The sequence below is a fragment of the Bufo bufo genome, chromosome 4, assembly GCF_905171765.1.
Source record: "Bufo bufo chromosome 4, aBufBuf1.1, whole genome shotgun sequence".
NCBI lineage: Eukaryota > Metazoa > Chordata > Amphibia > Anura > Bufonidae > Bufo > Bufo bufo.
In genome coordinates, this window is record NC_053392.1 from 119,814,696 (window position 1) to 119,842,668 (window position 27,973).

General features: G+C 45.2%; 1 protein-coding gene across 1 annotated transcript in view; it reads right to left on the bottom strand.

The window, feature by feature from the left end:
• ATP1B3 (ATPase Na+/K+ transporting subunit beta 3) overlaps positions 1-27,973 on the bottom strand; it is a 63,307-nt gene that overhangs the window by 24,386 nt on the left and 10,948 nt on the right. Inside the window, exon 2 of the mRNA XM_040427775.1 lies at positions 3,095-3,223. Within this exon, the coding sequence (XP_040283709.1) occupies positions 3,095-3,223 (129 nt within the window). The remainder of the gene's footprint in view (positions 1-3,094; positions 3,224-27,973) is intronic.

Sequence of the window (27,973 nt, forward strand, 5' to 3'; positions counted from 1 at the left end):
GGATGGAGCTAGGGAACGGGAGGAGCACTGCTACCACTGCAGGGAACGGGAGGAGCACTGCTACCACTGCAGGGAACGGGAGGAGCACTGCTACCACTGCAGGGAACGGGAGGAGCACTGCTACCACTGCAGGGAACGGGAGGAGCACCGCAGTCATCAGCTCCATCCACTACACTATGGACGGGATCAGCAGGGGTGCCAGAAGTCAGATTGCCACAGATATTGATTGACTACAATTCCCAGCATGCTCCATTTATTTTTTAGGAGAGTTCTGAGAAGAGCAAGTATGCATGCTGGGAGTTGTAGTTTCACAATAGCTGCAGTTCCACAGGTTGCCCACCCCTGAATGCTAAAGGAAGTCCATCAATATAAAAATCCCGCAGAGGTTCTTTAAAGAGGACTAAGCATGAGTATATTTTTTTATTGCAAAAACTAATAGCTTAAAAAAAAAAAAAAAAAAAGTAAAATTCTGTACTATACCTATTTACAAAATATGAAAAAAGCCTTTTTATGGAACATAAATGACTTGCCGCGAGATCATACAGCTACAACAAAAAACTGTGCTGAATGAAGAATTTAATGGTTATGCACATCTACAAAGGAATATCATATAACACACATGGGAACATTTAAATACTACAGTATATCGGTCACTGCTACAGCCGTGAGATCTCGTGGCTTTGAAACACTATGCCGCTGGGCATGATGGGAGCTGCTCCTGCGGGGAGTCAGGTCATTTATAGATCTAGCATGTGCCATAAAAAGACATTTTTCTTTATTATATTTTTCATTGAGGGCTATTACATATTTTCAACAAAAACATACTATACACCCGTGACTGGTTGTCTTTACATATCCTGAGCTATATTATAATGTTCAAATGAACTTGAGAATATATTAAAAAGGGTCACTACCCTGCTCTCTCTCCTCGCTGCACAAGACGGGCTCCATAGAACTCTATGGGCTCGCCTCGATTCGGTCCTCAGCAGCAAGTGGAGAGAGCGGACTATGCGGGGGCTTCTCTCCCCTTGTTCTAGAGATGTGTCTGTCTAAGTCTCTGACATATCAAAGGTTTTGTGAAACGTTAGTGACCCTTTAAAGGAGGAAAAAGAAAAAAAAACAACATACCAGCACCAACAGTCCGAAACGCGCCACACTTATTCAATAATGTGTCTCATTTAGACATATTTGTACAGGTCATACAAGTTGAACTGGATGTAAATCCATACAAAACATCACTCTATATTGAAAGCTACTAATCTGATAAGGAGAGTTTGTGCTGTTCTAAACATGACTCCAAGGGAGAAGCTTCCTGCTAAAACGCGTGGGAATAAAAATCCTATAAGACATAGCAAACTGCTCTTCCTTCCCGGGTCAACATATCAATAAGTAGCTGAAATAATTCAGACAAAAATCTATACTGAGTATATATAAAATATAACTTTTACTATAATTTCACTAAAAAGCATTGGTGGTTGCAGTGAGACATAGACAAAATAACATACATACGTATAAACACATATATTGCCACCATCTAGAGCCGTGGTAAGGTAATAGTGGGTGGGTCTTACCCCGTCCTGTAGACACACGACCAAAGGATGGTGGGTGGCGTCAATGCTCCAGTGTGGTAACAGGCACTAGTGCCCAAGTGCTTTGTTGGTATGGCAATCTGGACACTCCTATAATGCCCTGGTCTAGAGCCCTCCCTATATGGATGGTCGGGGGCTATCCTCATAGACCTGCCTCAACGACACGGAGCACTCGCCCCGACAGGGACGACCCCATACGGAACCTGTCCCTAAATGGGGCCTATACCCTGTAAATCCCTTACTGTTGGGCCATACAGTAAGGGATTTACAGGGTATAGGCCCCATTTAGGGACAGGTTCCGTATGGGGTCGTCCCTGTCGGGGCGAGTGCTCCGTGTCGTTGAGGCAGGTCTATGAGGATAGCCCCCGACCATCCATATAGGGACGGCTCTAGACCAGGGCATTATAGGAGTGTCCAGATTGCCATACCAACAAAGCACTTGGGCACTAGTGCCTGTTACCACACTGGAGCATTGACGCCACCCACCATCCTTTGGTCGTGTGTCTACAGGACGGGGTAAGACCCACCCACTATTACCTTACCACGGCTTCTAGATGGTGGCAATATGTGTTTATACGTATGTATGTTATTTTGTCTATGTCTCACTGCAACCACCAATGCTTTTTAGTGAAATTATAGTAAAAGTTATATTTTATATATACTCAGTCCACATGTGGTAAATAAGTTTATAAGAGGTGCGACATATCTCTGCACACACATACCTGGTGCATAGAGATACTTTTTGTATATAAGTAAAAATCTATACTGCCATCTACAGTTGCACAATGAATGTTGTATGGCAGGTTATATTCAGCCAGTGTTTTGCCTGGTTTGGGGTTGTCCCAACATTTAATGTTAGTTTAATATAATTTTGCACAGAAAACTTTTTTTTGTAATTTACTTTCTGTATAGTTGTAAGATATTCCCCTTACTTTACTATGATGGCACCCTCTGGCTGTTGTTTAATCTGTATAATAATGTGCATGTCCACCTACTTAGCATGGTCGCCCATGCTCAGATCCATCCTTGAAGTTATTTTTGAAGTTATAATGGAGGTGGGGGGGTATGCCTTTAGGTATGTAAAGAGGTATTCCCATTCAGGACATTTATAGTATAGCCTGTCGATATGCCATAAATGTCAGATAGGACCCATTCCTATCTCAAGAATGGGGACCCACCATGAATGGAGAGCACGCACATGCTCCATTCACTGCTATAGGACTTCCAAAAATACCCAAGAGACCATAGCAGTGAATGGGAAAAAAAAACGAAAAAAAAAACGAAAAAAAAACGAAAAAAAACCCCACAACAACAACAGTGTGTGTGTCGCCTGCTCTCCAATCATGGCAGGGCCCCATTCTGGAGACAGTAGCAGGTACCGGGGGGTGGGCCTGCAACTATTGGACATTTCTGGCTTATCCTACTGATAGGTCATAAATGCCCCAGATGGGACAACCCATATAAAAACTGTTTGTCCGTATTAGAAGCAAGACATGAAGCATTACCTGGGAAGGAAACTCGATCCCGATACTTGGGTACATTGTCATCCAGTGTTTGCAGCATTACCCACATAGTTAGGGTAAAGAGTCCGGCCAGGAAGCCATAGAAGACCAGGTAAAAGAGCAGGATCAGAGCTGTGGAAGGAAGCAGAGCACAATTAATTCTCTATCACCGACAAGCGGCTACTAAAAGTGATTTATACCTTAAAAAAAATAATAAAAAGACGAGTAACCATAACATTAGCACAAGCAGATGTCAGGGGTGGAAGAGAGCAGCACTGATTCACTCGGCTCGGTGAGAAGATCCAGTAAGTTATCTCCTCTTCCCTCCCAGTCATACGTCTTCAATAATACAGCCTAGCCCGCTGTTCCATCTCTAGCATAAGGACTGTAGTAATGAACTGCCGAAAGGATAGCTTCCCTACCGGACACCTTTCTAGTTTACATATGGCGTTACATCATGAGCTCTCCTCTAGTCACAAGTCAAGAGGTTGCGTCATGAAGACAACACCAGTCCATCTCCACTACTAGGACATAGGATGACAGAATTACCAGCTGGCCTGTAAACACATAGCCCCTACCACTGCTGAAAATGTATCCATAGGTAATATTATTACAAAGAGGTCTTCATAAAGAGGGGCTTGCATAGAGAACACACCGGGCCAAACCTCTTCAGACTGCAAGATGATCGTTAGGGTGCCCCCCCGTTAGGGGGACCCCTACCTACTCAATACACAGGCATGAAGGGAAAACATAGAAAATACATTTTCCCTGGGCACCACTGCAGGAAGAACGATTCCACTGAGCCGATTGCCATGTCATGTGTACATCCAGCCTGCCAGTGTGGGACTAAGGCCCTATGCACACAACTGTATTTTTGCTTGCATCCGATTTGCATTTTTTGCGGGTTGGAAGTAGACCCATTCATTTCAATGTGGCCACAAAAAAATGCGGACAGCCAGTGTATCAAGGGTTTTCCAGATGTTTTTGGCTTAAAAAAATAAAATAATTTTTTTTTACATAACCTTCCCCCTCAATAAAATGTTTTTTTCCTGTATGCTTCTGGAAAACGGATGACAAAAGGGGGCAGGGGGCTAGCGTGAGGGGCAAGCCTCCACATGCTAATAGAGTTACTATAAATCACTCCATAAATTGTCTTAGATTGTTACACGGCAGCTCATACGCAAGTACATTTCAACTTGATGTGCCAAAATTATTAAGAGGCGCGAGTTTCTGCAGGAGGATTATAGTTGTCTCTCTAGCGCCACCTATCGGATGGCCACACTATAAGTCAATGTGTGACCCTAAGGCCTTTTTCACACGAGCGTGACAAATTAGGTCCAGATGCGTTCAGCGAAACTCGCACCATTTTGCAAGCAAGTTCAGTCAGTTTTGTCTGCGATTGCGTTCAGTTGTTTAGTTTTTTTTATGCTCGAGTCCAATGCGTTTTGATGCGTTTTTCACGCTCATGATAAAAAAAAACTGCAGCCGGAAAAAGCAAAGCTCCATTGAGAGATCCGGTGAGGCAGCGCGGGATCTATCAGGTAAGTAATCATCTATTCTTTATTGCAGGTCAATCCCATGAGTTGTCCATTTTCCAATTGAAACCGCTTTAAGTAACTGCTTTACGTAACCAGTCATGAGGGGGGGGGGGGGCAGCTGTGCATTCCATAAGCAAAGGCAAAAAATAGTAGGGAGCACAACGATGGCACCCAACTACTCAGCCCTACAAATGATGCACCTAATAGCAACACAAAGGTAGCAGCACCCAGCATGTCTGCTTAACGTAGTTATCCTAAAATTCTCCCAGCCCCAATAAAAGCCTGAAAATAAAATAACATCCTATTTTGACTTCTTTCCAGTCATTCTCTGCAACGCAGTGGAATACGGTTGCAGCAAAGTAGGTGTTAAAGAAGCTGTCCAAGTTATAAGAATATTTCCCCAGCAGCTATAAAAGGAATAAAATAACAGTCACGCTTCCACCTCTCCTCCACTGCAGCTTCCAGGGCCTGGTCTCTGTTTGTTTCTCTGGCTGCAGCGGTAATGTTCTGTGTGCAAAACATCACCGCTGCAGCCAGTCACCGGCCTCAGCAGTCACGTGAAGCAATCTGTTGAGGCCATTGATTGGCTGAATGGTGATCTGCAAAGCATGGAACGTCCCAGCAGCAGCCAGGAAGATGATTGAAGCGCTGCAGGACTGTAGCGCCAAGCTGGAAACGGCAGGGGAAATTAATGGTAAATTTACTACTGCTGGGGACGTATTCTTTTAATGCGGACAACCTCTTTATTTTCTTCCACATGCTATAGAAAATAATCCTGTATAATCCTTGCCTGGCTTGTCTCTGTATACCCGGCCTCCTGTCATGATGTTTAATCACATGCTGCAGTGATGGACCAAGACGTCATCGCAAGAGACCGGTGTAGGAACACAGATGCGTTTCTATTAGGGTACCAGGGAAGGTTAGTATAGTCAGTTTTTGTTTTTTGTTTTTTAAATTTCACACCCTTTTTCCACAGGTGAAATCTGCAAAAAAAAAAAATCTCGTTTGGTAGGGATTGGATGTTTTCCACTAAACCTGGACGTATCCCTCACGCAGTGAGGCAGGGGCTCCACATAAAAGTTCAACTTCTCACTATAGCCACTGAGGGCATTTCGATGGGATATTAGTGCACAACCATTGTGATGCCCGTTAGAATGATGTGACAGGATGGGTTCACCCGGTGGACCATTTTAGTCAACTGTGTGGGGTCCAACACATGAGAACACAGCACTTTTGTGGTGCTAATGCCATATCAGCAGCAGAATCTGAACATGGACGAGCTGAGATCAATTGAGAATGCAATTCTATGTAACCTAGCGAAAAATGCTTCAACGTGTACTATAACTATATATAAAGGAAACTAAAAAAGTGAATATGCTATAAAACTAAATTCTCTACTGGCAATCAGTAACGTAAAGCTTCTTGGTCTCTGAACAGTCCCATCAAGTTATCTGTTGGCTGAATGACCCGGCCTCTTGTTCCGTCATATCAATCACTTGTCTGCTGAAGAGGTTGGCAGGGAGCTGTGAAGTGGCTGCAGCCTCGCCCTCCATGACCTCAGGAAAACTAAAGCCTTACACAGCCCTCATTGATATTAATGGGCGGTCATAACAGTGCATGGATATACTGTATACTCCAGAGGAAAAAAAACGGTTTCTTTAGTGGCACCTCTAGGTAAGTACCCTATCAGTCAATGTCCAACTGATTAAAGAGCCTTCAAAAATGGTTAGAGAAAGCCGAATCAGAGATGGTTCTCGTCCTTCTGGTGGAGAGTCAATTGACACTTTTTTTCCCAAGGAAGCATTGCCTGCAAAAGTTAACATAACCATCAGCCAAAACCTTCACCCCCCAGTGGCAGATTAAGGGGGAATAAAAGGATCAGTCACCTCAATATGCTCGAACCTTAGCTCTCAAGGGAGATAGGCCACAGTCAGGGGAGTCTCGCAGAGGACTTATCCTCTGGATATCATCCGTATCTGACCAGTGGAGGTCAGACACCCGGACAATCAGCTGTTTAACAAAGCACCGATGCTCGCAGTAGCGCCTTGCAGCTTACCAAGCGCAGTGCCGTACATTGTATAGCGGATGTACTTGGTATCATAGCTCGGCCCCATTTACTTCTATGGGGCTGAGCTGCACCTAGGACAAGTGACCGATGAACGTGTCTAGGCAAAGCTTCGAGAAGGTCAAGGTGCAACTGCGAGCACCAGTGTCTTCTCAAACAGCTGATTGGTGGGGGTCCCAGGTTTCAGACCCCCACTAATCAGATACTGATGACCTTTCCTCTGTAAAAAATATCTTGTAAAACCCCTTTAAAAGGTTCCCTACCCTAGAAGGATCTCCACAAACCTTCTAAGAGACAAAGACAATATTTTAGCTGCTTTGGCCGAGAAACTACCCACTCACCATAATATACTCATCAATTTAAAAAACAGAAAACAGACCAACCAAAAGCAAATCTGAACCCTGGGAAGTCAATCATTCCAATGCATCCTAATGACCAACAAGTCACACAACTTTTTTTTTTTTGTTAAAACTCCATCTAATCCTGCCCAGATCATTGGCTATGCCAGTAATCTGCATAGAAATACCCCCCGACCGATGCCTTTACCAACAATATGACAGAGGCGGACATGTCACCCAGGGATCGGGATTGCACAATCATGCATACCTCATAGGAAAACACTGCTGCTGCGCTTCTTTACTGAGAAAAACTGGCCACGTGGCGTCTGCCTCCCTCCTAACAGTTTACAGCTGCCACTGCGCCAACAAGGGAGACGTCTCTTGTGTGGACAGTCATGCGATTTGTAGACAGACACTGATTGAAGCCATGGTCAGGATCCGCTTGCAGTTTAGCGCCAGTCAATGGAGCCAAGCTGAGAGCGGGCCCACAGCATCCAAAGTGACCAACCAAGAATTTATGATGAGGGGAATATCTCAAGGCAGTTTTGCTCGAATCTGCGTTGGAGTACTTTATGCCACATTTTCAAATGTCCATGTTGTAACCTCTAGAGCAGGGGTGCACAACTTTTTTTTGGTCTGGGGACCACATTGTCACATTGCTCTATTTCAAGGGTCCGCCTTGAAATTATTATTATTATTATTATTATTAAAAAAGTGCCATTCATTCCATAGCGCTGTACATATGAGAAGAGGTATACATACATAATACAGACAATTGCACTAATCATAAACAAAACTAGTTACAAACTGGTACAGAAGGAGAGAGGGCCCTGCCCGTGAGGGCTTACAATCTACATGGTATAGGAGAAGGACAGAGTAGGTGCGAGTTAAGTAGGTCATGGCGGTATGGAGGCAGCAGGGTCACTGGTTGTAGGCTTGTCTGAAGAGGTGGGTTTTCAGGTTTCTTTTGAAGGATTCCACTGTAGGTGAGAGTCTGATATGTTGGGGTAGCGAGTTCCAGAGTATGGGGGATGCATGGGAGAAATCTTGGAGTCGATTGTGGGAAGAGGTGATAAGAGTAGAGGAGAGAAGGAGGTCTTGTGAGGATCGGAGAGTGCGTGTGGGGATGTATCGGGAAAGTAGCTCAGAGATGTAGGGAGGGGACAGGTTATGGAAGGCCTTGTATGTATTTGTTAGTACTTTGAAGTGAATTTGTTGGGCAATGGGGAGCCAGTGAAGGGATTGGCAGAGGGGAGAGGCAGAGGAGTAAGAGGGTGAGAGGTGGATTAGTCGGGCAGCAGAGTTGAGGATAGATTGGAGGGATGCGAGAGTGCTAGATGGAAGGCCACAGAGGAGAATGTTGTAGTAATCTAGGCGGGAGATGATGGGGCATGTACAAGCATTTTCGCAGATTCAAAGTTGAGGAAAGCACGGATGCGGGAGATGTTTTTGAGTTGGAGGCGGCAGGTGGTGGAAAGGGCTCATTTGCATCAGCCTATTACACAGGTCAATGCAAAGTGAATGGGGAGGAATGATAGCTACCACAGTCATTCCTCCCTCATTCACTTCTAGTGATTATTGGTAGAACATCCCCGATTACACAGGGAGATGCACTGACGAGAACTGTACAACCTTTATTCTGATAAAATACGCAAAACAGCTGAAAAACAAATGATTGCTTATTTATCGGCAGCACGATTATACAGGCCGGATATCAGGAATTAGCGTACCTAATGAACACTTGTTCCCAGTAATTGTCCTGAATATAGTGCAGTGTATTAGGCGCTTAAAGAGGACCTTTCACCATAATAAAAGCTCTAAACTAACTATACAGACGTGTAGAGCGGCGCCCAGGGATCTCCCTGCACTTACTGTTATCCCCGAGCGCCGCTCCGTTCTCCGGTTATAGCCTCCGGTATCTTCCTAGTTAGGCTCCACCCAGGGGAACCTGACGCCGTCTCTTTCTCCTATGCTGTAGCGCTGGCCAATCGCAGCGCTCAGCTCATAGCCTGAGAGGTTTTTTTTCTCTCAGGCTATGATAATAATTTTTGCAATTTATTTTTTTGTTTTATTTGGAGGAAACTTACAAAAAAGTTTCCCACACTATTGCTCCTTATTCTTTAAATATACAAACTGACACCAAACTAAATTATTATAATTAGTTCCCTATTCTGTGTCGGTCGTTTTGTTATATAATATGTATCATTTAACCTGAATGGGGCGATAATGGCGTCAGTTTTGGTTGGTGTGAGTTTTTTTTCTTTTATGTATTTTATTTATTTTGAACTTAAATTTTTTATATATTTCTGCTACATAAAAGACTGTTGGTGGACACTAAACACTCATATTTTGCCATTTTTCCATTTTATTTGTATTTTATTATAATTTTTTTTATAATTTTCTAATATATATATTTCTTTATATATATATATATATATATATACATATACACACACACAGTATATCACAAAAGTAAGTGCACCCCTCACATTTTTGTAGATATTTTATTCTATCTTTTCATGGGACAACACTGAAGATCTGACACTGATACAATACGAAGTAGTCCATGTACCGCTTGTAGAACAGTGTACATTTGGTGTGCCCTTAAAATAACAACACACAGCCATTCATGTCTAACCCACTGGCAACTAAAGTGAGTACACCCCTAAGGGAAAATGGACAGATTGTGCCCAAAGTGTCAATATTTTGTGTGGCCACCATTATTTTCCAGCACTTCCTTAACTCTCTTGGGCACGGAGTTCACTAGAGCTTCACACGGTGCCACTGGAATCCTCTTCCACTCCTCCATGGTGACATCACGGAGCTGGTGAATGAGAGAGACCTTGCACTCCTTCACCTTCCGTTTGAGGGTGCCCCACAGCTGCTTAATAAGGTTTAGTTCTGGAGACCTGCTTGGCCAGTCCAGCACCTTTACCCTCAGTGTCTTAACAAGGCAGTGGTCATCTTGGAGATATGTTTGAGGTAGTTATCATGTTGGAATATTGCCCTGTGGCCCAGATTCCGAAGGGAGGGGATCATGCTCAGCTTCAGTATGTCAAAGTACATGTTAGAATTCCTGGTTCCCTCAATGAACTGTAGCCCCCACAGCCGGCAGCACTCATGCAGCCCCAAACCACGGTACTCCCACCACCATGCTTGACTGTAGACCAGACACACTTGTCTTTGTACTCCTCTCCTGGTTGCGGCCACACACGCCTTACACCATCTGAACCAAATAACTTTTTCTTGGTCTCATCAGACCACGGGACATGGTTCCAGTAATCCATGTCCTTAGTCTGCTTGTCTTCAGCAAACTGCAGGCTTTCTTGTGCATCATCTTTAGAAGAGGCTTCCTCCTGAGACGACAGCCATGCAGACCAATTTGATGCAATGTGCGGCGTATGGTCTGAGCACTGACAGGCTGACCCCCCCCCCCACACCGGCTCTTGAATATATTATATTAGAAGCGGCGCTGGACTCAGGAAGGCGGCGCTGGGCACCGGACTGAGGGGTGTGGCTGGGCACCGAGTTAGGAAAGGACATCCCCTTGGGCACCTTATGTAAGTCATTAGCATATCACTAAAATCGATTTTATAAAGAAATAAATCAAGACTATTAGTTAATAAGGGCATCATTTAATACAGCTCAGGGAGACCTACAAGTAGCTATGTTTTACTGTAGGGGGTAAAATGGGGTGACAGAATCCCTTGCATCCTCTATTGTTCGTGGAAATACAAATCCAGGCTTCCCGCTGAAAGAATAAATCAAGTAAGAGATTAGCATGTAGACATCTCCTGGAGACTACTGATGTAAGGTTGTCATCCACATTAAATGTATGAAGAAGAACTTGAGGCGATTTGCTGACCATCTAATGTATATGGGGCCCCTCTTGACTCTCCACCACGGCAGCTGTCCTGGCAAAGAAGAGTCAGAAAAGCTGGATCTTAGGGAGATAAGCTGCCCATCAGAGATTTCTGGCGGCATGTTCTACCATTCACAACACATGCACACTTGGCAGAGCTGAGCATTCAATTGAGGGGGGATCCACAGACAAGTGTTTGCAGCACAGTACTTTAAGGGCAGCTTACAGGAATATTAGGTTTCTGAACATCTACAAATGGATAATTAAATGACTTGCCTACATTAGATTACCCTCTTTGAAACACGTTGTGGAATTCGGGTGGTTTTTCTGAGTAGATTCCAGTGCAGAATAACCGCCGCATATTAGAGTACCAGCAAGGGGCTGCAGTCATTTTTACTCCAGGTACCCTAGGCCTCGTCATAAGTTAGACACTTTCTCCACCAGTGCAGTGGGGCAACAGAGACAGAGGTAAAACACTGGTCTTTGTAAATGACCCCCAAATGCGGTATAGGGCTAGATCAGAAAGTAGTACTCTTCTGAAGAAGTGAATGCGAAACGCGCGTTGAGGGGCATACCAACAGGCGATTGCGATCTCCACACACCACAGAGGACTTTAGGTAAGAGTGTATATATGACCAGGCTTTCAGATTTCCCTGACATGAGTCACGAATTATCTTATGTAGACTACCATGATACTGGTCTGTTTGTATGATAGATATGGGACATGAGGCATGGTAATTATTTAACTCTTTACCTCTGATGGTGGTGTGTGGTTACCCACTATGCACCACATATAGCGGCTAGGTGTATCCTAGAAGACATTGACATATATTAGGTCTAGGTCAGACTATAGACTGTAAGGCTACTTTCACACTAGCGTTAGGAGCGGATCCGTCTGATGTTTCCTCAGACGGATCCGCTCCTATAATGCAGACGTTCGCATCCGTTCAGAACGGATCCGTCTGCATTAAAACTTAGAAAATTTTCTAAGTATGAAAGTAGCCTGAGCGGATCCGTTCAGACTTTACATTGTAAGTCAATGGGGAATGGATCCGCTTGAAGATTGAGCCATATGGTGTCATCTTCAAGCGGATCCGTCCCCATTGACGGACCCGTCCCCATTACATTGTAAGTCTGGACGGATCCGCTCGCCTCCGCACGGCCAGGCGGACACCCGAACGCTGCAAGCAGCGTTCAGGTGTCCGCTCACTGAGCGGAGCGGAGGCTGAGCGCTGGCAGGCGGATGCATTCTCAGTGGATCCGCCTCCATAGAGAATGCATCAGGGCCGGGCGGCTGCGTTCAGGAACGCTCGTGAGCCCCTTCAAACGGAGCGCACGAGCGGACACCTGAACGCAGGTGTGAAAGTAGCCTTATCCTTTCGGGACCCTATATGGTGGTTTTATTAGAGGAATGCTAGCTATTGCACGTTGGCACTGACATGTTTCGCCGAGTACCGGCGTCTTCACGGGTTAGGGCGGAGTGTGAGCGTGTTTTAACTCGGCTTGATTATAAGACTTCTGTTTGTGATGCCATCACTTGGAGGCTAGCCTGTGGGAATGATCACCAGGCTAGCCTCCAAGTGATGACATCACAAACAGAAGTTTTATAATCAAGCCGAGTTAAGACACGCTCACACTGCCCTAACCCGTGAAGACGCAGCTACTCGGCGAAACATGTCGGGGGGCAGCGTGGATCTCACGTTTTAATACAGTACAGTCCTTCAGCCAATATACATAGGGGACAATTGATACATTGTGCCTGTACTCATACTGGCAGCGCGCAGCCAGAAAGGCAACAATGTATAATCCTAGATAGGTAATCCTAGATAGGTGATCACTAATAGGAATACAGATACTAATTCCAATTGGTTGAGATGTACTGGCAATTTTAATATATTCTATAGGTGTATATTATAAGTATTACCAATAAAGGTTAAGTTTTAGGATATAGGAGGTGTAGGATTAATAGGTGTAAGGTAGTCCTAGGGACATTGGGCCCACCCTCGGTGCAAAAAACTGCTCATTTGCATACGGATGAAGAGTACTTTTTCTCCAGAAAGAAGCAATGGATCACCAAGTCAAAGGTATCATTACATTTATCTGAGCTAGCCCTACTGAACATTGTTGCTGGTGTAACAGTGAATTTCCTGGTGACAGACCCCATTAGACGATGTATCCACCATGCAGTCACTCATTATGGTTGTTTCCCAATGGACAAGAGCACAAGTTGGTCTCTGGTTTACAACTTATACAACACTATTTCCCCCCATGACAACCAACGGCAGCTTAACAAAAGTCTATGGAGCCAAGGTTAACTGAACGTTAAGGACATACTGTATATATATGATTTTTTTTTTTTTCCTATTTCTATTAACTTAGGGCCTGAACACTACTGGGAAGCATTCCTCTATGATTGGCATGGCGTCCGGGCCTGCTGGAAGTATTGTGAAGCCAGGACTGCAGTCCAAGTTTCCTCACACATGTAGGAGGCCAGACTGCTCAGGATGTGAAGTTCTTCAGAAACTGACTGCCCACAAACAGGACAATATGCAGCATTTATACTGCGGCGTCCATAATGTCCAGTTCTGGCAGGTCACAGAGGACTGTTCTGGACCCTTCGTCAGGTGCTCGACTGTTCAGTAGACTACAAGAAATACCTGTAGAACTGAACAGGTATTCCTCAAGTTATCATCATGAAAAAGGTCACAGCAGTGATAATGCTGGGTGTACACCCTGTGCCCGCTGGAGGTGTTAAAACCCCGCCTAAAGCAAGTCAACATATTGTGGGGATTCGCTCTGGTAGGCAGTTTAGCGGACGCAGTACAGAGGCAAAAACAAAGTCTTTGACTTAAACAGTGCAGTGTTTATTCACATAAACAAAAATGACAGTTTGTCGTCTTGGTGTTTATTCACACCATGGCAAGTCCACAGAACAAAAAGCATTCACCTTGTCAGCGGTTTTGGCAGTAGCAGTCCCCAACAGGCTTTAGGACCTGCTTCCCAGCAATACGGCTCTCAGCCCTTTAGTACGGCACACATCATGCAGATCTCAAACCACAGAGACTCCACAGATTCATGTGAAATGAAGGATAATCTGCTGAGACTGAGAATGCTGGCTGGGTTTTATATCCCTAGCCAAAACCCGGCCTGGAACTTGGGGAACAGCCAACCACCCTGCACTATGGCTGCTCCCAGTAAGAGCCGGCCCAGATCGGCTTTACAGCCACACTTAGGCTCAGTTCACACCTGAGCGTTCTGAAAGGAGCGCTCTGTATGCGCGATTGTACGGACGTTTACAAGCGCGCATACAGAGACAAGTGTGCACACAGTGTCGCGCGTTCCCGAAAGTCTATGTACGGGAACGCGCGACAAGCGCCCAAAAAAACGCTCCTGTACTTGTGTGAGCGTCGGGCGTTTTACAGCGCGATCGTACGCGCTGTAAAACGCCCAGGTGAGAACCATTCCCATAGGGAAGCATTGGTTTCTCCTTGTTGAGCGGTTTACAGCGCGTAGGAACGCGCTGTAAAACGCTCAGGTGTGAACTGAGCCTTAAAATTACCGACTCTTACCTCACCGAGGCCAGGAACCTCGGTGACACATATCTTCCGTCTTCTCCCTGGTCTTCTCCAGGCCCACCCTACACTGTTCTGACTGCGTACAGCATCAGGATGTAGTGTGCACTGTGACCTCACGCTGTACAGTGCAGCATGGGCCTGGAGAAGAGCAGAGATTTTGACTGGAGAAGAGACCGCTGGCCCTTCAGAGTAGGAACAGAGCTGGAGAGGTAAGTTATTGTATTCATTTTTAGCTCTAATAAGGATCCTAGATGTGGGGGGGGTTGGGTCAGAGCTGAGGATCTGAGATGGGGGGGGGGTTAGAGCTGAGGATTTGAGATGGGGGGGTTCAGAGCTGAGGATCTGAGATGGGGGGGGGGGGGGGGATTTCACAGCTGAGGATCTGATCAAAAATATTTTTTTTTCTATTTTTTCCCCCCTCTAAAACCTAGGTGCATCTTATCAGGTGTGTCTTATAAAGCGAAAAATACAGTAGCTTCCTGCTCCAGGCCTAGTTATCATGTGATCACTGGGGGTATCTGCACGGCTTATAAACCTGCCCCCAGCAACCATAACCTATACATTCTCCATTTAAAAACAACCATTAGGCCCCTTTCACACGAGCGAGTTTTCCGCACGGGTGCAATGCGTGAAGTGAACACATTGCACCCGCACTGCATCCTGACCCATTCATTTCAATGGGTCTGTGTACACGAGCGGTGATTTTCACGCATCAGTTCTGCGTTTTTCACGCAGCCCTGGCCCCATAGAAGGGAATGGGGCTTCAGTGAAAAACGGAAGTGTGGATGCAATGCGTTTTTCACTGATGGTTGCCAAGAGATGTTGTTTGTAAACCTTCAGTTTTTATCACGCGTCTGAAAAACACATCAAAACGCATTGCACCCGCGTGGAAAAAACTGAACAACTGAACGCAATCGCAGACAAAACTGACTGAACTTGCTTGCAAAATGGTGCGAGTTTCACTGAACGCACCCTGAACACATCCGGAGCCAGTCCGTCACGCTCGTGTGAAAGAGGCCTTATGGAAAAGGGACCCAATTTTGAAAAGTATTTTAGTTGTACTTTGTGCTATAAAAAAAAGTGAAAAACAGACTTTTTTTTTTTACCTAGACATAAAAAAAAGACCCATGTAACCCCCGACCCCTAAAAAAAATAAAAAAAAATAAAAAAAAATAAAAAAAATTGTGGCTCCCAAAGATGAATCTAGGAAAGCAGAAAACGTCTCTAGTCAGGAAGAGTGGTAAATGGGCTCGTCTTGAACTAGTTTAAAAGTGCCACCAAAAATACTTTTTAAAAAAGTCATTAAAAATGCCTGTGAATATGTGTAAAGGGTGCCTTTATCATCTTCATCGTCCCACTGTTTCTCCACTCATTGCTTTGTTGATTTCTAGTGTATATTTTTCTATTCGCTTGACATGATCATACGGGCAGTAACCCTATCTAGGCCGCTAAAATAGCCCTTTCAGGTGCTTGCTTTACAGCAGGTACCTGAACATTGGAGAATCATTACTAGATAATGGAAGTACTGTTAAAAGGGGTTTTCTGGGATTACCGGGATTTTTAACAGACATGGTCATGTAGTTGTTTACCTCATGTACATCTTCTCCATGCTTTTTTTTTTTTACCGTGCTTGATTTCCATCCTGTTCTCATGATGCACTTCTCTGCCACAGCTCCTGCACTGCCTCCAAAAACGTCCAGCTAGTTTATAGCTCCTCCCACCAGCTAGTTACATAGACACTCCCCTATCACTGACACACCCAATCACAGGAAATAAGAGCTCCATGGACATGGTCATGTGACCACAGCCCAAAACGGCAGACAGGAGCAATAAAGGTAAAATAAATACATTACAAAATTACAGCTCTCTTCATAAATGATTGTTTTAAAGGATTCATCATCATCTGAATACTGAAAAATATTAGCACTCTGGTGGGATGAGGACACATCTCATGGCAGCTTTAGTCACCCGCTAGTCTTCCAAGATGAGAAGCAGCAACGTGATAATGTCCATTGTCTACCTCTGACTTCTTGGCTTTTAATGCGGCCTAATACAGGAAGCAAATCTAATTCCCAGAAGAATATCTGTCAGTACGAGCCGCAGGACAGCACGGTGAATACACTCTCATTTGGCTACGGTTCCTGCACTAAGTCAGGTAAACACAGCATGTCCGGTGTAAAAGAATGGCTTCCGGGACGCTCGGCTGTGGTGCAGCACTGGAGGAGACATGTATGCAGAGTGCTCGCTTACGGACAGCAGCAGAAAGTACATCACCGGCAGCAGCCACGCCTTTGACATCCGATGAGTTGGCCACAGACGTGGACCTCATAGCCCATTTCCACATAATTCAGATCAGCAAGTCCAGGTTTACCACATAACTCAGGGAAAAAAATCCACTCAAAGGGATTGTCTCAGACAACCCCATTCAAGACACAAACAGCTGCAGGGTAAATGTATGATTACACAGTATCTACATCCATGTAATACAAGGGCGGTGTCACGTTGTGTGCGCCGTGACACGGTTGCCGTGCATGCTGTTACCTGCGGCAACATGTTGTTGCAGCATATAGGTGGCTCCTTCCCTGTCTGGTGCCAGAGGGGTTAATTATCTGGCTGGTGTGGATTTAGGTGTGGCCTTGTGGCTCTTTACATGTTGTATTGTGAGTCTGAGGTCAGTGGCCCTCCAGCCTTTGTGTTAGCTGGAGTGTTGCTCCTTTCCTGGATATACCATCTATCCAGTGGGAGGGCCTCCTAGCTAGACATACTGTCACAATGGGGAGTGGGGGAAAACTCCCCACCATATAGCGTAGGAAAGTGGGGAAGCAGCTAAGCCTGAACACCAGGAAAAGGGAGCAGGTCACCTCCTAGAGCCGCCCTGACTCCTAACCGTATGAGCAGACCCAGATGGTAGGTTGGCTCATACACTGAGGGGTGGGAGTGTCACGGACTCAGTTGTGTGCGCCGTGACACGGTTGCCGTTCATGCTGTTTCTGGGCTCATACACAGGAACCTCAGACACTGAGTTGCCCTGAAGATCCCTGAAATGAGGTTAGGAGCAGGAGACGACCTGTTCATCCCAGACACGGATGAACAGGAGTCTCCACTGACCTAGCTACACGGAAAGGGACAGCCAGTGAACAGCTGGATCGGCAGGTAAGAGCCCAGAAACAACATGCACTTGCCTGCCACGGCCACAACAACCACCGGACCGCCATACAGACAGGAAGCATGGTGGCCCCAGGCAGAGCTGCTCACCGACTTGTGATTCCCCCTTTCGGGGAACCCTGACACACCCTTCCGGAGGTTATGTGACTCACAGGGGAAAATGTCTAGCAAACACGCTGGAAGACAGACACCACATGCCAGACATGTAACGACAACTAGACATACAACAGACCCCGCACATAACCCACACCAAACATAGATACAAGGGAAGGTATATACATAGGGAACATAGGGGAGACATTGATGTCTAACTAGGGCAACTGACCTCAGACTCACAACACAACATATAAAGAGCCACGAGGCCACACCCAAGACACACCTAAATCCACACCAGCCAGATAATTAACCCCTCCGGCACCAGACAGGGATGGACCCAGGGGAAAGGAGGAGCCATCTGCATGCTGCAACAGCATGCACAGCAACCATGTCACGGCACACACAACAGAGGCCGTGACAGGCAGCACAAGTCCACCACACAGGAGACACTAATACGAAGCAAAATCATATAGGGGCCCTCTATGGTGTCCATATGTCCTAATAGCACACATGAACAGTGGCTGTCTTCATGACACAACCCCTTTAATGTCTCCACAATCACAGTTGCTGGATCAAGCTAAAATAATACTTGTGTGGAGCCAAAGCTGACCATACACGAGGGCCCAATAGTAATTTACTGTGTATGGCCGCCACCTGTCTCCCATCCCCCTACTGAAATAACATGCAGTACAGGAGTCAATACATTGCCAACGCCGAAACAACTGACCGACTGGTAAACCTGGATTTAAGTTGGCCATCTTGTCCACTGTTCCCTGTTACCAGCCATTCCAGGCGTTCCTGTATCCAGGATCCCCATTTAAAACCGCATGTTCCCAAAAGCCGCTGTCACCTTCAGTTTGGTTTCTGAGGGCTTCTCAGGACTTTATCTAAATCCTTTATATCAGCTAACCTGTGGAAGAGAGAAAGTTTCAGCAGTACTTACCCTTCCATCTCGCCACCGATTCCACCATCTTGGCTGTGATCGAGTGGCCGTACGTGCTCCTTTGTCTTCTAGTCCGGAGGGGCCGCCAGGCCAGCGGTCAAGTGATCGCAGCCGGGAGTGCAGACTGGTGCCGCGACATGCTGCGAAAACCTTCCCTCACATGCATAGAATAGAAATTATACAAAACCCTTAGGCCCCGTTCACAGTTTACAGCCTGACCTGGTTGAGGATCAAGCTACCGGAGCTCACCGTCTCCGGCATTGCCGTATATAACTGTGTACTGCTGGATCCCCAGGCAGCATTTAGGCCACGTGTGGCTGCACTCTAAGGCTATGTTCACAGTACCGTTGTGAATCCAGAAGCCTGATCCGACAGGCTGTTCCAGCATAAATGGCGGGTTTTGCCTGGACTTTGGCCGCCATTTATGCTGGAACAACCCGTTAGATCAGGCTACCGGATTTACATTTCCTTAGAGTTAGAGTACAGCCACATGTAGCCTAAATGCTGCCGATTTTCTGGATGAGATTTAAGAACCACACCAAATCTGCAGTGTGCGAAAACAGCCCTAGATTATTTCACATGATTGACAATGGCTAGTGGAAAAGCATAGTAGATAACAGCTCATAGAGGAAACCCGATGCGGAGGACGGCGATGGAGAGATAGCAGCAAATAGCCTTACAAAGCAGGGGGCATGTAATACAAGCCCTAATACAAGATCAGCAGCAGGAAGGACAGATAAAACCTGAAAAAACATGAATACATTTTATATATATATATATATATATATATATATATATATATATATAGCATCAAAGGATGAGGCAGCACTCCAAATAAAAGTGAAAAATGGTGGATCTTTATTCCCCTTGCAACGTTTCAACCGCTCAATGCGGTCTTTCTCAAGCATACAATACAGGGAGTGCAGAATTATTAGGCAAGTTGTATTTTTGAGGATCAATTTTATTATTGAACAACAACCATGTTTTCAATGAACCCAAAAAACTCATTAATATCAAAGCTGAATATTTTTGGAAGTAGTTTTTAGTTTTTTTTTAGTTTTAGCTATTTTAGGGGGATATCTGTGTGTGCAGGTGACTATTACTGTGCATAATTATTAGGCAACTTAACAAAAAACTAATATATACCCATTTCAATTATTTATTTTTACCAGTGAAACCAATATAACATCTCAACATTCACAAATATACATTTCTGACATTCAAAAACAAAACAAAAACAAATCAGTGACCAATATAGCCACCTTTCTTTGCAAGGACACTCAAAAGCCTGCCATCCATGGATTCTGTCAGTGTTTTGATCTGTTCACCATCAACATTGCGTGCAGCAGCAACCACAGCCTCCCAGACACTGTTCAGAGAGGTGTACTGTTTTCCCTCCTTGTAAATATCACATTTGATGATGGACCACAGGTTCTCAATGGGGTTCAGATCAGGTGAACAAGGAGGCCATGTCATTAGATTTTCTTCTTTTATACCCTTTCTTGCCAGCCACGCTGTGGAGTACTTGGACGCGTGTGATGGAGCATTGTCCTGCATGAAAATCATGTTTTTCTTGAAGGATGCAGACTTCTTCCTGTACCACTGCTTGAAGAAGGTGTCTTCCAGAAACTGGCAGTAGGACTGGGAGTTGAGCTTGACTCCATCCTCAACCCGAAAAGGCCCCACAAGCTCATCTTTGATGATACCAGCCCAAACCAGTACTCCACCTCCACCTTGCTGGCGTCTGAGTCGGACTGGAGCTCTCTGCCCTTTACCAATCCAGCCACGGGCCCATCCATCTGGCCCATCAAGACTCACTCTCATTTCATCAGTCCATAAAACCTTAGAAAAATCAGTCTTGAGATATTTCCTGGCCCAGTCTTGACGTTTCAGCTTGTGTGTCTTGTTCAGTGGTGGTCGTCTTTCAGCCTTTCTTACCTTGGCCATGTCTCTGAGTATTGCACACCTTGTGCTTTTGGGCACTCCAGTGATGTTGCAGTTCTGAAATATGGCCAAACTGGTGGCAAGTGGCATCTTGGCAGCTGCACGCTTGACTTTTCTCAGTTCATGGGCAGTTATTTTGCGCCTTGGTTTTTCCACACGCTTCTTGCGACCCTGTTGACTATTTTGAATGAAACGCTTGATTGTTCGATGATCACGCTTCAGAAGCTTTGCAATTTTAAGAGTGCTGCATCCCTCTGCAAGATATCTCACTATTTTTGACTTTTCTGAGCCTGTCAAGTCCTTCTTTTGACCCATTTTGCCAAAGGAAAGGAAGTTGCCTAATAATTATGCACACCTAATATAGGGTGTTGATGTCATTAGACCACACCCCTTCTCATTACAGAGATGCACATCACCTAATATGCTTAATTGGTAGTAGGCTTTCGAGCCTATACAGCTTGGAGTAAGACAACATACATAAAGAGGATGATGTGGTCAAAATACTCATTTGCCTAATAATTCTGCACGCAGTGTATAGTGTCATAGCAGGGTATATATACCCACAATGCATAGCATAAGATAAAGTGATAATAATCCAATTACAAATAAAAAGTCATATGTGAAATACAATAAACATTTCAAACTTGTGAAAATAATATTCATAGTGATTCGTATACTTCGATACAGCATATGAAAAATCAATAACCATACTATAAGCAGAACAGTACATCAATAAGTGATAATCAGACACATTACCATAATGTGATATCACCTGTGTAGAAATAAAAGTGATCAAAATCAATAAAGTTTAAAATCAACACACGCTGCGGTACAAGGACCTGAGCGCCAGATGTCCGCGTCCTCACAATCAAACTGCACATGCCCCGGATCCCAGCAACGTCAACCCACACAGACGTAGCCCAGTGACGTCAGCAGACACGTGAACAGGCACCTGACCTGCCAAACTATCACGTGACCCATCAGGGGGAGGCGTCAGGACGCGTCATGCAGGAGGTGCAGGGCGAGCGTCGTCAAGGCAACGACGCCGGCATTATCGGCGTAGTTGCCCCAGTAACCGCCAGCCAAACAACGCCGGCAGCGACACGCCCATGCTAGAATGAGTGGGCCCGCGCAGCCAGACAAAAGGAGACAGGAGAGAAATACGGGGCATAGTAATCCTGAATTAACAAAGCAAGCATAAGGGAGCATATACATATTCCCACATGGCGACTATAATACAGGTTTACACATCAGAGTGAACGTGGCGTATGTATAGCGGCACCAAGAGGGAGCACCTTCAACTAATGTGCCATACCAGCATGAATGAGGTGGGGGGACAGGGGGCAGTGGTCCGGCCATTCTCATGGCACGACCACTGATCCATAAAGGGTTTTGGGTCAAGGACACGTGTCTGCTGACGTCACTGGGCTACGTCTGTGTGGGTTGACGTTGCTGGGATCCGGGGCATGCGCAGTTTGATTGTGAGGACGCGGACATCTGGCGCTCAGGTCCTTGTACCGCCGCGTGAGTTGATTTTAAACTTTATTGATTTTGATCACTTTTATTTCTACACAGGTGATATCACATTATGGTAATGTGTCTGATTATCACTTATTGATGTACTGTTCTGCTTATAGTATGGTTATTGATTTTTTTTATATGCTGTATCGAAGTATACGAATCACTATGAATATTATTTTCACAAGTTTGAAATGTTTATTGTATTTCACATATGACTTTTTATTTGTAATTGGATTATTATCACTTTATCTTATGCTATGCATTGTGGGTATATATACCCTGCTATGACACTATATTGTATGCTTGAGAAAGACCGCATTGAGCGGTTGAAACGTTGCAAGGGGAATAAAGATCCACCATTTTTCACTTTTATTTGGAGTGCTGCCTCATCCTTTGGTGCTATACTTACGATAGCCGTGTGAGCCTGCGGCAGTGAGGATTACCTGCACCCACCTCTGCTGGTCTTGTGCTGCTGTGGCCCTTTTTTTGTTTTTTTATATATATATATATATATATATATACACACACACATATTTTTATATATATATATATATATATATATTATATTATATATACACACAAACACACATACGATATAAAAAGAGCTGCACAAAAAAAACATCTTGAGTGTTGTGTCGAAAACAATTAACCCCTACATTCACTTCACATGAGAACGGTTCGCAGCCCCATGGGAACCAGGAAAATCTTCTAATTCGACTTCAACTAATTAATACTGCATGAATAGAGGCCATTTTAGTGAGGGGAAGGGAAGCCAAGTCAAGTGAGGTACCAGAGCCAAGACCCCTCCACAGAACAGCGCAGTGCAGCTCACGGATCTACACCTGCAATCTGCCAATGACTGCGGCACGTTAACATTGGGTGGTGGAGCCAGCCGGGATCTGTACTGCAACACGGGCAGAACTGCAAGACTGTCAGCAGGATAAGGCCAGGTCCAGGACACCGCACCAGTCTTCAGTACTGTACTGGTATGGCCAAACATGAAATACAGCAGGCAGCATCCTACTGGGTACAATCCATATACTGCATTTTTCAGACCGGTTTAGACAACCTGTTCGTTCAATGAAGTGGAGGGGTTAGGCCCCTTTCACACGAGCGAGTTTTCCCGCGCAGGTGCAATGTGTGACGTGAACGCATAGCACCTGCACTAAATCCTGACCCGTTCGTTTCAATGGGTCTGTGTACGTGACATTTTTTCACGCATCAGTTCTGCTTTGCGTGAAAAACCCCAGCATGTTGTATATTCTGCATTTTTCACGCAGCACTGGCCCCATAGAAGTAAATGGGAATTAAGTGAAAAACGCATTGCATCCGTAGGCAAGTGCGGATGCAATGCGTTGGTTGCTAAGGCCTCTTTCCCACGAGCATGTTACGCATCGCACCCGCATGGAAAACTCGCTCATGTGAAAGGGGCCTAAGAGATGTTGTTAGTAAACCTTCAGTTTTTCATCACGCGCGTGAAAACCGCATTGCACCTGCACAGAAAAAAACGGAACAACTGATCGCAATCGCAGACAAAACTGACTGAACTTGCTTGCAAAATGGTGCAGGTTACACTGAACGCATCCGGGGCCAATCCTTCACGCTCGTGTGAAAGGGGCCTAAATGTCAATAACTTTGGGGTCTGGCATAGAGGGGGTTAATAGTTTTGGTCAGCTCTCGCTACCCTTAGGGCTCATTCACACGACCGCATAAATGAGTCTGCATCTGTTCCGCAATTTTGCAGAATTGCAGAATAAGGGCAAACCCATTCATTTCAATGGGGCCGCAAAAGATCTTCTGTTCTGCCTCTCCGCAAAAATAGGCATTTCTATAATGGGCTGCCCGTACCGTAAGTTGCGGGAAGCACATGGACGGCATCCGTGTTTTGCAGATCCGCAATTTGTGGACCGCAAAACACAGTGTGAATGCGCCCTTAGTGTATGGCCACTGAAACAACCAGCAATGGTGCATGTGGTCACCTCATTAAATGTACCTATCCAAGTACATGAGTCTCCTGCGTTTACTCTGCGGTGTCCTGCCATGCCTGTTCTGCTAGATTCTACATTTTTTGGGGATGTTTTTTTTTTTACTCTCTATGTTGATAACATTATATAAATACACGCACACAGCTCCGCAGCACACACATTATATATACACACACAGCTCTGCTACGTATACAGCTGACAAATACTTCTACATATACATCTGACATACTGTACATACACCTCCGACATACTGTACATACACCTCCGACATACTGTACATACACCTCCGACATACTGTACATACACCTCCGACACACTGTACATACACCTCCGACACACTGTACATACACCTCCGACACACTGTACATACACCTCCGACACACTGTACATACACCTCCGACACACTGTACATACACCTCCGACATACTGTACATACACCTCCGACATACTGTACATACACCTCCGACATACTGTACATACACCTCCGACACACTGTACATACACATCCGACACACTGTACATACACATCCGACACACTGTACATACACCTCCGACATACTGTACATACACCTCCGACACACTGTACATACACCTCCGACATACTGTACATACACCTCCGACATACTGTACATACACCTCCGACATACTGTACATACACCTCCGACACACTGTACATACACCTCCGACACACTGTACATACACCTCCGACACACTGTACATACACATCCGACATACTGTACATACACCTCCGACATACTATTTATACACATCCGACATACTTCTACATACACATCCGACATACTTCTACATACACATCTGACATACTGTACATACACATCTGACATACTGTACATACACATCCGACATACTTCTACATACACATCTGACATACTGTACATACACATCTGACATACTGTACATACACATCCGACATACTGTACATACACATCCGACATACTTCTACATACACATCTGACATACTGTACATACACATCCGACATACTTCTACATACACATCCGACATACTGTACATACACATCCGACATACTGTACATACACATCCGACATACTGTACATACACATCTGACATACTGTACATACACCTCTGACATACTGTACATACACCTCCGACACACTGTACATACACCTCCGACACACTGTACATACACCTCCGACATACTTCTACATACACATCTGACATACTTCTACATACACATCCGACATACTGTACATACACATCCGACATACTGTACATACACATCCGACATACTGTACATACACCTCCGACACACTGTACATACACCTCCGACACACTGTACATACACCTCCGACACACTGTACATACACCTCCGACATACTTCTACATACACATCCGACATACTGTACATACACATCCGACATACTGTACATACACATCCGACATACTGTACATACACCTCCGACATACTGTACATACACCTCCGACATACTGTACATACACCTCCGACACACTGTACATACACCTCCGACACACTGTACATACACATCTCTCTTTCACACACTATTATCTTGTTTTCTTCTTTCTGGTTTGGCCCCTTCCACTCGTGACAGCAAAGGTCCTTCAGAAGCAGAGTAAGGCTACTTTCACACCTGCGTTAGGTGCGGATCCGTCTGGTATCTGCACAGATGGATCCGCACCTATAATGCAAACACTTGTATCCGTTCAGAACGGATCTGTTTGCATTACCATGAACATGCAAACTGATCCGTTTTGACTTACATTGAAAGTCAATAGGAGGCGGAAACATTTTCAATTGCACCATATTGTGTCAGTAAAAACAGATCTGTCCCCATTGACTTACATTGTAAGTCAGGACGGATCCGTTTGGCTCAGTTTCGTCAGACGGACATCAAAACGCTGCAAGCAGCCTCCAGAGCGGAATGGAGGCGGAACGGAGCCAAACTGATGCATTCTGAACAGATCCTTATCCATTCAGAATGCATTGGGGCTGAACTGATCCGTTTTGGGCCGCTTGTGAGAGCCTTGAAACGGATCTCACAGGCGGACCCAGAAACGACAGTGTGAAAGTAGCCTTAATTGGAGAGTTTTTCTCCTTTACCTTCAAGATAGAGACCTTCAAGATGTTGAGGGCTGTCTTTCTAAGGCCCCTTGCAGACGAGCGTGTCCGGATTAGGTCCGGATGCGTCCCGGTGCATTGCGGCAAACCCGCGCGAGTAGGAACGCAATTGCAGTCAGTTTTGACTGCGATTGCGTTCCGATGTTCAGATTTCATCGCGCGGGTGCAATGTGTTTTGCACGCGCGTGATAAAAAACCGACTGTGGTTTGGGTTAGTTGTTGTGTAGATTGTATTATTTCCCCTTCGAACATGGTTATGAGGGAAAATAATAGCATTCTGAATACAGAATGCATAGTAGAATAGGGCAGGAGGGGTTAAAAAAAAAAATAATAATAATTTAACTCACCTTAATCCACTTGTTCGCGCAGCCGGCATCTCTTCTGTCTTTAACTGTGAGCAATAGGACCTTTGATGACGTCACTGCGTTCAACACATGGTCCATCACATGATCTATCACCATGGTGATGGATCATGTGATGGACCATGTGATGAACGCAGTGACGTCATCAAAGGTCCTATTGCTCACAGTTAAAGACAGAAGAGATGCCGGCTGCGCGAACAAGTGGATTAAGTAAAAAAAAATAAAAAATTATTTTTTAACCCCTCCAGCACCATTTTACTATGCATTCTGTATTCAGAATGCTATTATTTTCCCTTATAACCATGTTATAAGGGGAAATAATAAAGATCGGGTCCCCATCCCGATCGTCTCCTAGCAACCGTGCGTGAAAATCGCACCGCATCCGCACTTGCTTGCGGATGCTTGCGATTTTCACGCAACCCCATTCATTTCTATGGGGCCTGCGTTACGTGAAAAACACACAAAGAGGAGCATGCTGCAATTTTTCACGCAACGCACAAGTGATGCGTGAAAATCACCGCTCGTGTGCACAGCCCCATAGAAATGAATGGGTCCGGATTCAGTGCGGGTACAATGCGTTCAACTCACGCATCGCATCCGCGCGGAATACTCGCCCCGTGTGAAAGGGGCCTAACAGTCCCCTCTATGCACTTAACGATCCTTCATGCTTGTTTCCTGCCAGCACTGATCACACAGATGTCGTGCAGGGAGAGAAGTATGTAGACACACACCCAAGCTGTCACTATGATTCTGTAGAAATAAGGTCAAGCAGAGGCACATAGCATTATAAATCAGTATAAGGCCTCATGCACGCGACCGTTGTTGTGTTCCGTGTCCGTTGTTCCATTTTTTGTGATTTTCTGCGGACCCATTGACTTTCAATGGGTCGGTTGAAAACTCGGATAATGCACCGTTTGTCATCCGCATCTGTGATCCGTGTTTCCAGTCCGTCAAAAAAATAGGACCTGTCCTATTTTTTTCCTATTCAAGTCAATGGGTCTGTGAAAAAACACGGAGGCACACAAGATTGTCATCCGCGTCCGTTTTTTTCCTATCATTTGCAAGGCAAACTTGACTTTGATTTTTTTTTCACTTTTTTATGTCTGGTGATCCTCCAAAAATCAAGGAAGACACACGGAAACGGATCACGGAACAACGGAACAGCTTTTTGCGGACCGCAAAAAAATACTGTCGCGCGCATGAGGCCTAATGCCGTGCGCTCCTGCAAGTCCAGAGCAGAGGATCACACTCACACACGGAGCGCGATTCCCGCAATGGACTCGCTCCTGTGAAACAGCCTTAAATCGTACACAGTGCATGCATGCATTGTCCAAGTCTTTGTTTTTCCACCGACTGTGAGACTAAGGCCCC